This window comes from Alosa alosa, chromosome 3 (assembly GCF_017589495.1).
Source record: "Alosa alosa isolate M-15738 ecotype Scorff River chromosome 3, AALO_Geno_1.1, whole genome shotgun sequence".
NCBI classification, from domain to species: domain Eukaryota; kingdom Metazoa; phylum Chordata; class Actinopteri; order Clupeiformes; family Clupeidae; genus Alosa; species Alosa alosa.
In genome coordinates this window covers 18,765,859-18,783,499 of record NC_063191.1, presented here as the reverse complement: position 1 = coordinate 18,783,499, position 17,641 = coordinate 18,765,859, and the positions used below count along the sequence as shown (strand labels likewise).

The window sequence follows — 17,641 nt, the reverse complement described above, 5'->3', positions numbered from 1 at the left end:
ATGGATGAAGTGTGCCATTCAAAATATGTTAAACTAATACTTATGATAATTCATTCATTGGGTCCATAAAACATTCTGTGTTTTGTTTGCATTAAAGAGGCTTCTGTAATCAGGTGGATATTGCCTATGTTTTGGCTGAAAGAGGTGTGGGCTTAAATGGAGTGCATATCCACAAAGCATACACACTCTAAAACTGACTTCAGCACCATTCAAATCTATAGTAATTGTGCTGGCTGTTTACTTACGTAGTATAAAAGTATATATACTATACTATACTATACTAGTCTTTCTCTCGCAGTTAGCGTCAGTGACAGACACTACCTGCTGTAGACAGGGACAGGAAACTAGTTATTTAAGTCCCTGGTTGAGGGTGAAATGCCACCCGGTGTTTACCCAAGTAACCAGAGCAAATTTATCTGCATGGTTCATGCAACTAAGGCTTTCAAAACATGTCAGCTCCTCTAAGCACCTAAAGCTGCAGTTGAACTGGCACATAAAGGGCCTGTGAACTCTGTGGTGCAGTGGAGTTTTGTTTATATTAGGGTGTTCCAAGCAGCTCGAGCCTTGGGGAATGTAACACTGTAAAGATGGAGTCTTCATCGCATCTGTTTTCTACATAGCCGTGAGGCTTATTATCTCAGTGACAAATACTCTGTCACTTTCTGATAGCAGAAGGCATGGTTCAGATGAACCCCTAACATGGCTTAGGAGAAAAAGACTGACAGAAGTCGTCGTGGAGATTTCAGTAGGGATACTGACTCACCCTTGAGGCTGTCAAAAGTTGGGAAGAATTTATTGGTGCCTGTGTTCAGTTTAGGGTTGACAAGAGCACATCGATGTAAATGAAGATAACCTATTATGCATCCTCTGTAGTCATCAGTCTGAAATTACACAACAATTCCAGTACAAATCCATATTTTAATGCTCAAATTGAAAATGACTTTTCACAGCAGTCAAATAATTTGAGCTGATTGACCATGCAACTCGGCTAATTAGGCTATCAATTTGCTGATGAGCATCATATAAATGCTATTTATTGTAAGATATCATATTCAGTGTCTGGTCTGCTGGCCACATTCCCCGTAAGTGGACGCGCTACTTCATTTAGAGTGTAACAGACAAGAGCGCCATCTTCTGGTGTAGATGCAAAATACTGCAGCACTGTGTAATGGACACCAGTACATCTATTTACTGCAAGAAGACATTTTAAAAGAGCAAACATTTTTTTTTCACATCACGCCTAAAGAATTACAAAAAATATAGAAATCTAAAAGCCTTTGAAACAAGAAACAGACATATAGAGATGACAGAAATATATGTAGATTGTGCCATTATGCTGAAACTACACATAACATGTCTGTCATCTGCACTAGTATTATGTGGTAGAGCAGGAAAGAGAGTGTAAGTAGTGTTAAGCATGTATGAGCAAACAGGTCAGGCTGCAGTCGAACAGCAGACGCTCGTTCTTTAGTGTGCAGCACTTGTTGCGGAGCATATCCAGAATCTTTGCTTTCATCTCTGGGCTGAAGGCCTTTTCAAAGCTATCCTGGTCAGTCATGAAGTCCAGCAGCATCGCTCCCACTTTACTGCCCTCGACGAAGCACTCGGTGATGTCCATGGTGTTGGGGATGCTGTGCTCCTCATACTTCAGACCCAGCTTGTCTAGCTCGCCTTTGATGTCAGCGTCAGAAATGTACTTGGTGACAGACTTTGTGCAGAGATCATTTGTGAAGGTACTCCATAGAGTACCCCAACCGCTGCCAGCTAAATAGGAGTGAAGATACGACAGTGAGACTGAGGGTGTGTGGGGTGAGACAGTGAGAGGGTGTGTGGGGTGAGACAGTGAGACTGAGGGTGTGTGGGGTGAGACAGTGAGAGGGTGTGTGGGGTGAGACAGTGAGACTGAGGGTGTGTGGGGTGAGACAGTGAGAGGGTGAGTGAGAGGGTGTGTGGGGGGAGACAGTGAGACTGAGGGTGTGTGGGGTGAGACAGTGTGTGGGGTGAGACAGTGAGAGGGTGTGTGGGGTGAGATAGTGAGACTGAGGGTGTGTGGGGTGAGACAGTGAGACTGAGGGTGTGTGGTGAGACAGTGAGAGGGTGTGTGGGGGGAGACAGTGAGACTGAGGGTGTGTGGGGTGAGACTGTGTGCGGGTGTGTGGGGTGAGACAGCGGGTGTGTGGGGTGAGACAGTGAGACTGAAGCTGTATGGGGTGAGACGGCATAAACACAGCAGTAGCAGGCCGATACCATAATTTCCCAACTATTAGCCATGGCATATACATTGATTTTGCTGAATTTCTTCAGCTATGAAGTTAATACACAGGGGCAGTTAATACTGTATTACTGTAATATGGTTTTGTTTCACTGTCTTGTGGCCTGTTTGACCTGAGAGGGCCATGGTTGTTTGTGGTCTACCTGCTTCATGAATGATCATGAGTCTTCCCTTCTCTCTCAACAGGCTGTGGAAAAACTTGATGACAGCAACATAATCATCCATGTAGTATAGCATCTGCAGAGGGTGAATAGGTTCAGATGAATGAGTTATAAACATACAAGTTGACCTGTCATGGACAAAATGTGTGTCTCTTACATAGTTGACATTTTAATCCCCACATCACTATATCACGGTCTGATATCACACGGTTTGATATCACTGATGTATGATGGTGTATGAATAAATCATCAACTGTCATAATACAATAACTTTACCTGAATCATGTTCATGAAGTCAAATCTGTTTGTGTCTTTGGTGTCTTTAACTTGTTTCTCATATTCAGCGCATGATAAAGCATTCCAGGTGAATTTAATCTTTTGGAGGTTGGAGGCCTTAGCCACTGAAGCTGCAAGGGAGTCATACAGTATTTGGTAACTCAATGTTTTCAGCTAAATTTCATCAATTTACTTGGAGAATCTAATAATAATAATCTCATATAGATTTAGTTAATAATCTCATTTAGATTTAGCTTGGAGATGGCGGTGGGGATCATGGCAGCGGTATCACCTTTAAAGTTTTCAATGAGTGCAATGCTTGGTTCCACAATGTGAGCGCTGATTGGAGTCTTGGGTAACCTGGACTGCAGGATACCAAGCATGTGAGAGTCCATTTCACCTGGTGAAAACAAACTTTTTAAAAAAAAAAATTGATTCTGCACACATCTGTATGTGATAAAGATTTGATACTGACCACAATTCTGTATCTAATACAGGTTGACATTGATTCTTCATAGTTGTATGTAATTCAGAATACAACTTACATTGATTTTGCATGCAATATTTTATATCAATATATGATTTGAATTAAATATTGATGTCAAACAGGCAAGGGTTGGACCTTTTCTCAAGAAAAGTACACTCAATTCAGCTGATATGAAGAACTATTGAACTAGACTTCTGAAAGTTCTGATTTCTCTGATCTGATCTCTGAACTAGGCCATATTAGCAGGTTTTACGAATGTGCTTATTCTCTCCCATAGATTTGCCTTTCACTGTTAGGTAACTCTCAACTTTACCTGTCTTTCCCACCAGATGACTCCATGATTTCTGCATGCCTCAGGGAAGTTTCAGTCTGGATGAAAGCTCAACACCTTCTCAGCTCAATCTCTCCAAAAATGAGCTTCTGGTATTCCCAGCTAATTTAGCTCTTAATATACAGTATCAGCATCCAGTTTAGCTCATCTTCATGACCCTGGCTAAAACTGTGCATAACTCAAGTGTCATAATTGATTACCAATGAAATGTCTCTGAGCATGTAGCCTCAGTCACAAAGTCATGTTGTTTGTACTGCACAATATTCAGAGGATCAGACCTTATCTCAGACAATATGCCACACAACTTTTTGTGCAGCCCATGGTCATTTCCAACAGGACTGGCTGGCTTATAAGTTAGCTGGCTCTATTAGTCACTCTTCTTTGGCTTCCTATGTCATCCAGAATTAAATTCAGATTCCTCACTTTGGTCTAAAGGACACTTACTGGATCTGCACCTTGTTACTGTATCTTAATTCTATGTACTATCTTTATTCCCCTTCTCGTCCACTACAGTCCACTGATGAGTGTCTTCTGTGTCTGACTTCCACTAAGTGTCATCAAGAGTCATCTGTGATCGTCTTTGAGACCTTGTAGCTAATTAATTCTCCATACAGTCATGGTTTGTGTATGTTTATTGGGTAACACTTTATTTTAATGTGTCGCTGTTACAGTGTACCTACCTAATTAGGTACAGTGGTACAACCTGTGTAACAACATGTACTATCAGGTAATGTACTATCATTGTACTTGCATTATGTGTTTGTGAGTACCTACATATAGTTGTTACATTGTAATACTGAGTGCTTTTACAAAACTTTGCCAATTTGCCTAAATTTTCATCAGAGGCAAAGAGCTGACCTGAGACCTGCTGGATGGGGTAAATCTGCCCATGATAGATTTGATATACAAACCATTCTTAGCTCCAGTCAAGGCCTCATTGTCTTCAGTACATGTAACAGCTGTGCTGCTACAACCTTGTTACTCTTTGATACAGTGGAATAAACCTATTAAGTGTACCAGTTAATTACTTACATGTGACATGTATGTTGTGTCTTCGATGTCTTGGAACAGGTCTACTAATTCACTACATAGTACATATATCAGCTGTGTTGGTACACACTTATTGCTCTTTGATACAGTGGCATAAACCCATTAAAATGAAGTGTACCAGTTAAGTACTTACAATTACATATTACATGTATGTTGTGTCATTGGTGTCTTGGAACATGTCTGCCATTACCCTACATACTGTAGTGCATGTATCAACTGTGTTGGTACACATTTATTACTCTTTTGATACAGTGGAATAAACCCATTAAAATAAAGTGTACCAGTTAAGTAGTTACATGTACATATTATATACATCCTGTCAATGATGTCATGCATCCTGTAATTGATGTGTTGAAACGTGTCTGCTGTTACACCACACAGTACATGTGAATTAGTAGACCTGTTCCAAGACATCGAAGACATAACATACATGTCATATGTACATGTAAGTAATTAACTGGTACACTTAATAGGTTTATTCCACTGTATCAAAGAGTAACAAGGTTGTAGCAGCACAGCTGTTACATGTACACTGAAGATAATGAGGCCTTGACTGGAGCTAAGAATGGTTTGTATATCAAATCTATCATTGGCAGATTTACCCCATCCAGCAGGTCTCAGGTCAGCTCTTTGCCTCTGATGAAAATGTAGGCAAATTGGCAACGTTTTGTAAAAGCACTCAGTATTACATGTAACAACTATATGTAGGTACCCACAAATACATAATGCAAGTACAATGATAGTACCTGATAGTACATGTTGTTACACAGGTTGTACCACTGTACCTAATTAGGTAGGTACACTGTAATAGCGACACATTAAAATAAAGTGTTACCGTTTATTGTTACTGTTATCATAATGGTTTGCTATTGTTATTCTGTTGCATTAGATAGATAGATAGATAGATAGATAGATAGATAGATAGATACTTTATTCATCCCGAGGGAAATTTTAGAATTTGTAGTCCAATACTGTTTATTTTTAATTGTGGCAATACAATTTTACTTTAAACTTTTAATTTTAATGATGATGTTATTGTTATTGTTAGTGTTTGCTAAGAGCCATAACCATAAACATAACCATAACCATAAACATGACAAATGCTGCCATTCAAGCAGGACAAAATGTGGAGGGATCAGGAATGGGCAGCAGATGGAGACAAATAACAAGGAATGAGCACAAGGAACTCAGAGCAGAGACGTTCTAATGAGGAGACACAGTACTCAAAAAATCCTCCATAGAAATGCATGGGGTTAGTTTGTAACGCCGATATGGCAGTTGTCTACGCATATCACACCCCTTCCGCAGCAAAACATTGACATGTGAATGCATTGAGCCAATCATGTGCTGTGTTGTGAATACATTGAGCCAATAATGTGGTGTGTTGTGAAGACATCGTGCCAATCATGTGTTATGATCTCGGAGCAAGATTGGTGTCGTAAAGCCTTGCGCACGCACATTTCTGCGGAAATAGATGCCTGATAAGTGCCCAAAAAGCGTTGCAATATGACCGCCGAATGGAGGGACTTGCCTAAAAGGATTTTCCTCAGAGTCAACTTACCTTGGCCACTTCCAACGCCAAGAAAGTTCAGATCTGATTTCCCCTCTCCAATTCTAAAACACATAAAATCCTGTTGATTTTTTCCCCAGAATAATGTCCCAAATGTGTCTTAAGCATTGTATGTCATCCTATGTATGCTTGCCACGTTCACACATCACATAAAAAGTCAATTTACTGTAAACACCCTTGCCGATATCATTTAAAGCAGTTTCATTATATAGTTTCATTACACTTCATAAAGTGTTTTAGGCAGGAGTCTCCCTTGCAGTATCCTTTTGTGAACTACTTCCATTTTGTGTTGTGGCTGCATTACCACCTTGAACGTGCATTAACTTCTAATACCCGAACCCTGTGTGTCGTCCATTATCTCTTATTAGTTTACATTAGAACCCATGAACTTTCTTAAAATACATTAAGCGTTACATATGAATGAACTTTGACCTGTTACCAGTATTATTTTTAAACAGTTTCAGGGACTTACAGTCCTGCACACATGGAATTGAAGCCACTTTCATTGGAATATATTTGATTATGGTTAAGTGTAGATTAGATAGCATTCTAGAAATACTATTTCACAATACTGTCTTGCATTCTTTTGCATTGAAGGTCATAAATGTGGAAAAGAGCAGTCTGAGCTGCTGAGCGAAAATCATGCCATTATATGGCAAAGTCTGCTTTTCAAACATTATGCTTATGTTATATTTCAACAGAGTAATGTTACTTGAGTCTGAGATTTCAGTATTTTACTCCTCCCTCCCCATCCATGCATTTCCTGAGTGTGGTACTTCATGATCTTCATGTTTATAGATAAACCTTAAGAGCACATTCATAATTCGGACAATCCATGTAGGTACAGTATGAGAACATTCAACATTTGTAAGCACTACATTGAAGCATGTTTGCACATCGAAGCCATTTCCCACCTTACAAATTCACCAGGGAGAACTTTGTCCATGAACTCTCGCATGACCATGTGCTCCCCCGAATGCTGGAGGAAAAACTGAAATCTTTGCACGTAGTCACCTTCATAGCCAGCCTGGGTTGTTGTGGTTGCCATGATGAGTAGTGATTATGTGGCGTGGTGATGAGTAGTCGCCTCTAGAGGGGTAAACACATCCAACACGTGGAGAACAAATTGAAATCTCTGCTGCAATGTTCTGTTTGTTTCAGCTTTCTCTCAACATGTGTCTGGCAAAAGTTGTTCAGTACCTCCAGTATCTACTTAGTGATACAAAATATGCAAAGTTTTGACTAAATGCAAAAGTAAGACAATATTGGGTTCTTTACCTTTGGTTTTGCTGGATTGAAATGTGCACGCTGGTGGAAAGAGCCTATACATAAATGAAGTGGTAGGGGGAGTGTCCTCATTACATAACAGGCTACACAAAGAGCCCATAAGAGGGACCAGCATTCAATCAGCCCCAGCTCCTTTTACCATCTCCATAGATATGCTTTGGAAGCTCTATTTGTCATATCTCACATGTGTTCTTACTTGGAATCTTGCACTCTTAAAAATGCTGGGTTGGAAACAACCCAAATTGGGTTATTCCTAGCCCAGGTACCTGGGTCACTATTGGACCGACCTCATGTTGGGTTAAAATAACATAATCCATTGGGTTGGTGACTTTAACTCTAAATTGGGTTACTTTTATCAAACCAACTATGGGTCATTCTTACTAACATGATGGGTCAAAATAACCCAGAAAAAATGGATATGACCTACCAGCCCATTACTGGTTCATATTTACCTCTCTGTTGGGTTATATATTTGACCCACTATTGGGTGTTCTGTTTTTTTGCTTATGGATTTCCAAAAACATATTTCTTTACTTTATTTTACTTATGTACATCAAGGTGAAATAGGGCTGAAAAAATCAGCTGAAATAGACATAGGAGAATACATTATATTAATTTTTATATTTTTTATTGATTGCCACAATGGGCTACAGTACAAAAGTAAAAAACACTGTTTCATTTCATTCAAACACTGTTTCATTTCATTTTGAACAACAATTTTTACTAAAATCTAAAAAACGTTTTAAAAAAAAAAAAAAAAAAAAAAATTAACTAGCAATGCTCATAATACAGTAGTGTAGTGACAACAGTAGAGAGAACTTGTCCAAAATACCTGTGCATCCTGCAGGAGCTGATCTGGGAAATCTTTGACCTGTGGAAAACAGAAAAAATATACGTGTTAACAAAAATACAATGGATGAAATTTGTCTTGTCCGAAACAGGCAGCCAGCTACTCTAGTGACTACCCTCTCTCAGCCTCTAGCCTACCATAACACAGAGTAAAAAGTATAAACACATGAAACACATCATACACTAAAATATGTCTTACTTTGAGGGATCCTGTGTGGAAGGTCTGGACGGGACAGATGGGACACTTGAAACACAAAGATTAAAAAAGGTTAAAACAAAGATTAATGATTCTTTTTTAGGTAATCAGTGTCAGATCATATCGGATTCAGTCAGAATGACATTATGAATGAGGGCAGCCTTTTTGGACTCTGCACAGCCTAGCCTATGAGAGAGAGAGAGAGAGAGAGAGAGAGAGAGAGAGACTTTTCTTCCTACCCAAAATTAAAACCGAAACAGGCAGCCAGCTACTCTAGTGACTACCAAGTGGAATCTCTATCAGCCTAGTAGTAGAAACATTGTCTTTAATATAAAGATACCTGCTAGCTAGCCACCATGCTCTCGGGTCAAACTAACTTGACTGTATGTAGTTTTAGACTAAGACAGCTAGTTTGATTGCAGGAGAACAGACTAGACTGTACAGGTAATGTAACCAGAAATGAGTGTATGTGAGTGACACAGCTTTAATTGCTTACAAAGTTGCTTTTTACAGACTCTGTTCTGTGTCTGCGTGTTAATTAACTTACATTCAGGAGAGCTCATCACTGGGTGTCTCTTGTTGCCAATCATCTTGTGCCACTAGGAAATACAGAAAAAGGGGCCCGTTATACAAATAACAGCATCACCCAGGTCCAACTAACAGAGCTAAACGAAAGTGACCCCACACCTGTGGTTCTCAAACTTTTTCTGTAATTTTGTCATTCTCCATTTTGAATAGGACTGTGCTGTGTATTTTGTGTGTGTGTGCCTGTGTCAGTGTGTTAAGCCATCTGCATGCTAAAAGCTTACGTTCAGGAGAGCCCAGCCCTTCATATTTGGCTTCCTTCTGCCAATTAACAGTTGTCACTATGAAATGATAACATACATTACATGTAAAATATCTTACTATCGTTAGTCTTCTGAAGGAGCTCTGGAAGAGGGTGGTGTGGAGGTCGCTGTAACAGTCCTTCGTCATTATCCGGTGTCATTAGAAAATAAAGAAAAACTAAATTATTGGAGTGAACAGTACGTCAAGTTTATCACAATTACATAAACTAAAGTCAGTGGGCTGAGTAATTGCCACACATGCAACTCATCTTAACCCAGGTCAATATAAGAGGCTAACATTCACATACAGTATGTTAACAATAGGTTATTTACCAGGCCCTGTTTTGTTACAAGTATGTCTAGGTGGGCCATGGGATAGAAAATGTTGAGAACTCCTGGTTTAGGCTAAATAATTGTGATTTCAATTTTGACCTAAATTATGGTTATTATTCCATTATTGAGCAGCACAGCAACGAAAACGGCAACAGCACAGCTGAGCTGTACAATACATCCAGTAAAAAACAATTGCTGCTGTTGGGAGTAACTGTACATGGCTATGAAACAGACACACATAGTAAATGTAGGGAACAAACAGGGATATATTTGATTAAATAAGGGATTGATGAAGCAGTGGATTTCAGTATGTAAGGACATGTTTGAATAGTAGGCTAGTTAGATCTATCTGCTCATATATTGTGTTCCTGATGACAAACTTCACATGACTGAAACCAAAGTGAACTTCAGCTAAGAACCAAATTATAGATGCTAGGGTGATGATGGTCAAGGTTTTACTGTGTACCTGTGTTGCAGCTGTAAACTGGGCAGGATCTGGAATATGAGTGGGGCTGAACATTGCCTGTGGAACAGATAATCATGTCGGAGCATTAGTTTATAGACAATTTGAGGACCTTGTTATCAATACATTATATGACAAATATGTAGATTGTGATCTAGGCTACTGTGCAATGTGAATGTAGAGGATGTCATAAAAAGCAAAATTACGTCCGAAGCGCCACTTCTAAGCTTGCATTGTCGTTTTCAGGTGAAATGGCCTTTTGATGATAGGAGCACTACTACTTGATCGCATCAAATCGCTAAGCTATTTTAAAACAAACCCTTTCATTTTAGTAAACTATGTGTACCACGAACAATGTTCTCAATGCTCGAGTTCATGTGTATAGACACTGATAATACTTCGATCAAAGTTTCAAGTTGTGTTGAGCCTTCTTAGTGTTTTAAAATACAGATTTTGACACGATCATGTATCAAAATAGTAGTGCATTCAAAAGGCCACCCCACCCAAAGCGACAACTCATAGAAGCTTAAAATGGGCGTAATTATGGTTTTAAACTAAAGTTTGATTCAGATACATTACCAAAAACACCCTAGGCTGCATTTTGGCAGAGTGCGGCTTTGAAGTTCCGCTTTACTGTTTCTGTTCTGTTTAAATTGAGCGTAAATGCCAAAAATATGTAGTCACCTCTAGTCCCCTCAGATTCAAAAAAGAAGTGCGAACTTCACCTCTGCTATGACTCCCTGCAATGGCCAGCGAAGTGGCAAGCTAACGTTAACGCTAACTAGCTAGCTTCTACCTACCTAACGTTTGCTGAAAACACATCCCGTTAAAGCACTTTCTAACCACAACAGGCGTCATAGAATACAGTATCTGATTAATAAAAAATAACCCAGCACTTTTAAGAGTGTGAGTTATTTTGAGAGGGAGGTTTTTGATGGGTTCCTCTCCTTTTCTTTTTGTTCTGAGGACACAAAATGAACTGTTTAAATTAACTGTTGAATAAAACTATTAGTCAGAAGAAATGTATATGAATACATGGAGATTCTATGTCCCGTATGATTAAATTCAATCTGCATTTTAAACATTTTGTATCCACACTGTTTCAAGGCACCTGTTCATAGGTCAACAAGTTTAGCATGTTGAAGAGGGTCACAGTAGTTTGTGGACAGCATTGTGTAATGATTTACTGGTATGTTACACACACAGAAGGAAAATGTTTGAACAAATGTCAATGAAAACTAAAAGGTAGGGGTAAAATCAGGTAGGGTAAAAATATGAGAACTTACAGGGGCATGCTCTTCTGGGAGAAACTTCGGATAGATATTTCCCACTGCCATTCCACTCTGATAGCCTAGACAGTTGACACCACTTTGCACATAGCCAATGGCTGCAATGATGGCATCAGTATTAAACGGTACAGCCATGTATTTCATTTGAAATTGAGCAAGTAACTGCATTTAAAGTAACAAGAACTTGCTGTTCTTCCAAAAGGATTCTGTAAGAGCCTAATGTACAATTTACGTTTAATTTCACCAACTGGTTATGTCCCTTGGGAATTGAAAGTGAACAGAGTGTTAGACTTATTTTCATTTGAGAATTGATTTGGTGTCAGTCAGGCTAGGGGTCAGACCTAATCAAAAGTAGAGTAGTGTTAGGTGTTGGCAGAATGCAGGTGGGGCAAAGAGTTTGCACCTATGTACTGCTGTATACAAAGTCAATGTGTTCACAGATTATATGGCATGTGGGTGGTACTTTATCTAAAATGCTGCCTCCCACAGTTCTGTGTCACTGATAACCAATGTGACAAAGCTAAAATGCGTAATGAATACTCAACACCAATGAAGTAAAGACCAGAGGTGTGTTCAGTGGTGAACATTCCTGGCGAACATGTTTTCTCTGAACAGTTAAATTTGAAGGATTTGGTGTAAACAGCTCTTTGTCACAGTAACACTTCGTCCAGCCCACGTCCAGCTCCACTGTATGTTTGTGGAGAACTATCTCCACAGACTCAGACTTTTCACAAAACACTCAAGACAAACAGAAACCTGTTTGCAAATGTTTGCAGATTTGAACACACCTCACTGACAATTCAATCACAATCCATACATACAACAAGTTACAACAGGGAGCTTTTCTTCATTCAGTGCACTTCAACACAAATGAACAGACATTACAGTGAAAGATTTATTTTTGTTTGAGTTGGGCATAGGTGTTCTTTGTGTAAGTTTTAACCCAACGAATACAAAAAGTATAACCTGTACCCATCAAAGGCCCAACAATTTGATAAGCATGTGACAAGCCAAGATAAAAAGCTTAAAAATAAAACAATAGTTTGTGATCTGGAGGCTGGTTCTTGATTATGTTAATAACAAATCTCCTCGACCTAAAAAGACTGCAGCTAATAATCATAAAAGTGTCGGTCAAATATGAGTTTATCAAGTGATGTCAGCTAATGCGTAACCACTATGAACCTGTTTACAACATTTCTGTGATATGTAATCATGATCAAAGCATTTGTCCGATTGACTGATGTGTGCAAATGAAAGTCCTCCCCTATAGATGTGTAAATTACTATAAAAGATACATTTGGAAATTGGTCTAGGACATCTAAAGGGGTAGAGGGCATGTTTGTTTCAACAAGCCTCTAGGGATCCATGACTAACACTTCAAGGTTGTTGTTGAATAAGACTTTCCCATCCTCCTCTTTGCTGCAGTCAGGGTGGCGCAGCAGAGCCAACACGCCTGCTCTGAGCTCTGGAGAGGCGTTCTTACTGAAGTCAATGACCTCGGTCAGGAAGTCCAGTAGCAGCTGGCCCTTCTCATCACCCTCTGTGAAGCATTCGGTGATGTCCATTTGGGACGGGAGCACATAGTTTTTGTATGGAATGCCCTTGGTATCCAGGAAGGTTTTGATATCCCCGGTGGTGACGCACTGACTGATCTCGGTGTTGCAGAGCTGGGCTCTGTACGTCCTCCAGAGCCTTCCCCATCCGCTTTGGCCTGTAATCACCACACCATCAGCCACATCAGTCAATGATATTCTCCAAAGACATTGAGGACGCACAGTACAGTGGCATAGAAATGTGAACTGAAAGACCCACCAGCCACTAGAATGATCACAAGCTTCCCATTCTCACTCAGTAAACTCCTAAAGAATGAGACAGTTGCTTCAGGATCTTTGACGTAATACAGCATCTGCAGATGAGAGACCTCTTCAGCAAAACAAATACACATTACTGGGTGCTTGTCACAACAGGTCACTGATCCGGCAGACCATATCATACAACCTGTATCATGTGAATGAAGTCAAACTTCTTGTCCAGCTTGCTCTCTTTCCAGTGGCTCTCGAATTCAGATGCAGTCATCTTATTCCATGTGAAGTTTATATACTCAAGGTTGGGTGTTTTTTGTACCAACACTGACAAACATCAAAAACATGATTAGAAAAAGATGAATTGGATAAATCTAGAAATATGGATTTTCCTGGTTAACAAGTTCCTTTGGAGCCATTAGAAGCAGAGCAATGTAAACAAGACAATCAACTTGAACATTATGCCAAAAAGCACACGTCTTAAAGAAAGTCTGTCTACTTTTGTTCATTACCCTTGTACTTGAAGAGCATGTCTCCACTGGGCTCCACCACCTCATTGATTACTGTGATGCCCGGAAGCTTCAGACGCATCTGAGAGAACATCTGCAGGTCCATCTGACCTGTAGACAGTCATCATCAGAGGGCTATAAAATCAGCTGGCAGAATTACTGTACCTCTAACGTCAGTAAAACATCCCTGGATGCTAAAAGCTGCACATAAAGCAGTGACGATTGACCACCTTAATGATGATGTCATTTTCAATGCATCAGCAAAACGGAAGTCATATATGGGGAATATTTATGTCCAGAGGAACATTTTTATTTCTGGCCTAAGTGAGCAATCCTTATAACATCAATTGCAATCAAAAGTTATGTACAATCAATCCTGAATTAAAGGCCTAATGCCAAATTTCTATCTGATATAAGACACTATGAAACCTGTGCTGAAAACATTGTGGTTTTTAGAACTGGTTTGTCAGGTGCATTCATCAAATGAGATCTAACTTAAGACCCTACAGTCTGACAGACCATTGCGAACTTCAGCACAGGATCAGAGAACAGAGTGCCAGTGGTTGAACCATCACAATGTACCACAGTCTCTAAGAGCCCTTTTGATTGTGTTGCTAAGGTGACGCAACTCTGGAGGGTTTTTAACACATTTGTTATATGTGGAGGTTTCAGCACGTAGTTGGTATACTGTGAGTATGTTGTAAGCTTCTCATTGAAGTCACTGACATATGTTAAAGCATGTCTGATGAAATTAGTAGAGCACAGACATTTGGTGACATTCCCTCTTCTTAAATCTGGACTTTGCTCTCCGAGCAATAGTAAAATAAAAGATAAACAGGACTTACCTGCTCCGCTGCCCACACCTAAGACATTGAGACTGCTTTTTCCTTTTCCAATTCTGGAGGGAAGAGGGGATCATTTTAATTCTAATATAATATGGACTTGTTCAATGCTGATATCATAGCATACATAAGTAATGACAGCAATGGAGGACTATCCCTCCAACTTGTAGCCTAGCCAACAGAAGAATGGAAGAATGGAAGAATGAATCCCTTTTATTTTCCTGTATATGTCCATCGATCTTTTCCAAATATGTAGTTGCTATAGACTCCAAATCATAATATTTATCTGGCAGCAGACCAAATGTGTGTAGATCACATATGTGTACATAACACATGCGTCTTTAAAGCATTCTGATCCTAATTCTAACTAAAAATGAACAGCTGAGGGTTTCTTGCCAAGGGTCAGATTTTGGCAACCAACAGAATATGTATTGACTGTAATTACTGGTAGTATAACAAGACTTGCTGTCTATAGCACTGGCTGCAGTAGAGTGGTGTGTGTAAAGCCCTAATGCTCAGAGATAAGGCATCCTATGGGATGATCTTCCTGAAGCCAGTGAGCTGCTATTGCTGTGTCTATTTCATGGGTTTATTTGGTATTCAGCTGTATATGATTTACATAATATGACTTGTACCCTGCCTGACAAGGACCCTTGGACACTGACCCTGAATCTGACTGCTGAAACTAAACAGTGGCTCAGGTCCAACTGATGTCCATATTCATCTGGACTATGACAATGGGGTCAAATGCAGGTGCTATATCTGTTAAATTATACAGGCAGAAGTGAGATCCGGCAATGTTAGAAAGCTTCAATGGTTCTCTGGCCTGTTGGAAGACATAGGCGGGCGAATCACTCTAGCTGGGTCAGAGAAGACCACAGAAGCAGATGTGAGGAGTGTGGTATGTAACTCCACATCATCAGGTCACATATATAAGACATACCGGTGACCAATATGTAATCAGGTAGCCTCAATTATCCTTCAAATAGGCCAGACATCCATGTGTAATTGATTTGAAGATAGCCTAATGCAGCAAAATGGAACTAAGATACACAGCACATTACTTTGTAAAGATCTCAGGCAAAACCCCGTGGATGAATTCTTGCATGCACTGATGTTCAGAGGAACGCTCCAGAAACAGTTGGAATGACTTGTTGTATCTATTCTCATCTTCTATCAAGCTTCGAAAGGGTGATGCCATTTGATTCCTCCTAAAAGATATGAAAAAAGAAAAACATGGCCATTATAATGATTTCCTTATTAAAAGCAACAGAAAAAAACACTGACACCTTAAACCATACAGATGGAAAATTGAAGGCAATCAGCCTAAAATGTTACACCAGGCCGTCAGCTGTTTCAGATTGCATGACTGTTGAAAATCATTAAGATGTAACGTTAATTATACGACTCCATCGTGATAATAGGGCGTTTTATTTGCCTATTAACCTTCGCCCCAAGTCTCCATTTTTATGAATACATGTGTTGAAATGCACAACTCCTGCTTTAGACACAAATCTGTGGTAGTATTAACGTGTGTGCAAAAGCACATTAAATATAAAATATACTGCAGATGACGAATAATGATAGGTCTTTTGAAAGACAGACAGACTGCAGGTAATTATTAGGCTAGAAATAACATTTGCGTTCGTCTGATCGACAATAAAGGTGACGGAATGAGTGATTTATTTTATAGTAGCCTAGACTAAATTCGAGTTTCAATAGTAGACCTAGTCATTATCCGCCGGTAGGCTATAGGCTATTCGTTGTAGAAAGTACCTGTAATTCTGTTAAATGCTGGGTGGGCACGTACACTGTAGGCTTATCAAGTGTCAGACGAGCAGGCAGCAACAACCGAAAGCGTCTGACAAGGTGTCAACACGAGGAAATCTTCAGTAGCCTACCACGTTCTTTCAAGCTTCAATTCAGACACCTCCCTTTTCTTGGATGACCGTCCTTAAAGAGGCAGTAACCTAGTTTGTTTATCAGACAAATTTAAAGGAATTATCCGGAGTAAAATGCACTTTAGATCGATTTACGGATGATTGGGAGTACGTTGAGTTGACATCCAAATCATGTCATTCGGATGTGTTTTGAGAAAGTTCGATGTTACCGTTTTTTAGTCAAAGCTCGTTAGCGTGGAAGTGAGAAGGGCATATTATTTCGATGCTACAAAATGCTATTTTTATACCTCTTCTACAGTTCCAAACAACATTGCACTTTGACATTTGACAGCTCCCACATAGACATTTTTATTTTAAACTTAATCTTCCTCTGATTTTAATCACCTTAGTTATCAATCAAAGCAAACAGGGAAAAGAAATGGCAACACAATCATTAAAAACACTTAAATAAATAAATGTGCAGATAAGTCTGAATGAAAAGCAGCACTGGTTGAAGCCTGGAAATATTGTAAACAAAGTAACGTTAGCTTAATTTGCTAGTTTATCATAGTCTATGGTTAGACTGTTCAGTTTCCCCATGTGTGTTTAAGTTTCAATTGAATACTTTTTCTCCTTGGGACAGGCCCGTTTGAGTCTTGGAAAATACTTTTCCATTTGCATTGGGATTGAGATGATTAGAATTTAGCAGTCAATTTGAATGCAGTAGTTTTGAACAAATTCGTGCAGCGTGCTAATGACGCTAACCAGATTTAATAGCAATTTAGCCAGTCATCTCGCACGATTAATGTTTGGATTACATGCATGCTGAGGAGGGATGCGCCTGTTGAGAGGGAGAGAGAGAGAGAGAGTGCACCGGGCAAGGAGAGTCTGTGTTGAGGTAACGTTAGGCCTACTTCTACCGCCTACTCTGGTAGAGTTTGACATACTACACTGCAATATATATTTAGCCTATTTTATTTATGGACAACATAAGGCAGGAGGTGTGTGTTGCTTTTAATTATGAATGTTCTATCGAACGTATTTTTTATTGATATCGATTGCATGTGCTATACATATCGCTATCGTTGTATCGCCCAGCCCTATGCTCAATAATAACAATTTTGACACACGCATTTACTCAGCCTTTCGTGCACGTAGACATTGACTGATACACTGCCCTCTGGTGGACAGAACAAATAGAACTTAAGTTTGATACC

At 39.5% G+C, this 17,641-nt stretch overlaps 2 protein-coding genes across 6 annotated transcripts; both read right to left on the bottom strand.

Moving 5' to 3' along the window:
• Positions 1 to 776: 776 nt before the first annotated feature.
• LOC125292487 (histamine N-methyltransferase-like) lies at positions 777 to 11,413 on the bottom strand. 4 transcript variants are annotated; one of them, XM_048239804.1, is made up of 11 exons: positions 10,106 to 10,137; positions 9,386 to 9,445; positions 8,483 to 8,527; positions 8,267 to 8,305; positions 7,426 to 7,455; positions 7,062 to 7,236; positions 6,139 to 6,191; positions 3,002 to 3,109; positions 2,710 to 2,840; positions 2,416 to 2,509; positions 777 to 1,764 (listed from the first exon to the last, which is right to left on the bottom strand). In XM_048239804.1, the coding sequence occupies exons 6-11, from the start codon at positions 7,193 to 7,195 to the stop codon at positions 1,412 to 1,414; spliced, it is 873 nt and encodes a 290-aa protein (XP_048095761.1). In that variant the 5' UTR covers positions 7,196 to 7,236; positions 7,426 to 7,455; positions 8,267 to 8,305; positions 8,483 to 8,527; positions 9,386 to 9,445; positions 10,106 to 10,137; the 3' UTR covers positions 777 to 1,411. The 4 variants fall into 4 exon arrangements, with proteins under 4 accessions (XP_048095761.1, XP_048095762.1, XP_048095763.1 ...); XM_048239805.1 differs by lacking the exon at positions 7,426 to 7,455; XM_048239806.1 differs by lacking the exons at positions 7,426 to 7,455; positions 8,267 to 8,305; positions 8,483 to 8,527; positions 9,386 to 9,445; positions 10,106 to 10,137 and adding an exon at positions 11,389 to 11,413.
• An 855-nt stretch (positions 11,414 to 12,268) lies between these two features.
• On the bottom strand, positions 12,269 to 16,443 carry hnmt (histamine N-methyltransferase). 2 transcript variants are annotated; one of them, XM_048239802.1, is made up of 7 exons: positions 16,321 to 16,443; positions 15,609 to 15,755; positions 14,548 to 14,600; positions 13,706 to 13,813; positions 13,390 to 13,520; positions 13,204 to 13,297; positions 12,269 to 13,102 (listed from the first exon to the last, which is right to left on the bottom strand). In XM_048239802.1, exons 2-7 carry the CDS (start codon positions 15,743 to 15,745, stop codon positions 12,747 to 12,749), a joined length of 879 nt encoding a protein of 292 aa, XP_048095759.1. In that variant the 5' UTR covers positions 15,746 to 15,755; positions 16,321 to 16,443; the 3' UTR covers positions 12,269 to 12,746. The 2 variants fall into 2 exon arrangements, with proteins under 2 accessions (XP_048095759.1, XP_048095760.1); XM_048239803.1 differs by having other exon boundaries at positions 16,355 to 16,417.
• Positions 16,444 to 17,641: the final 1,198 nt, after the last annotated feature.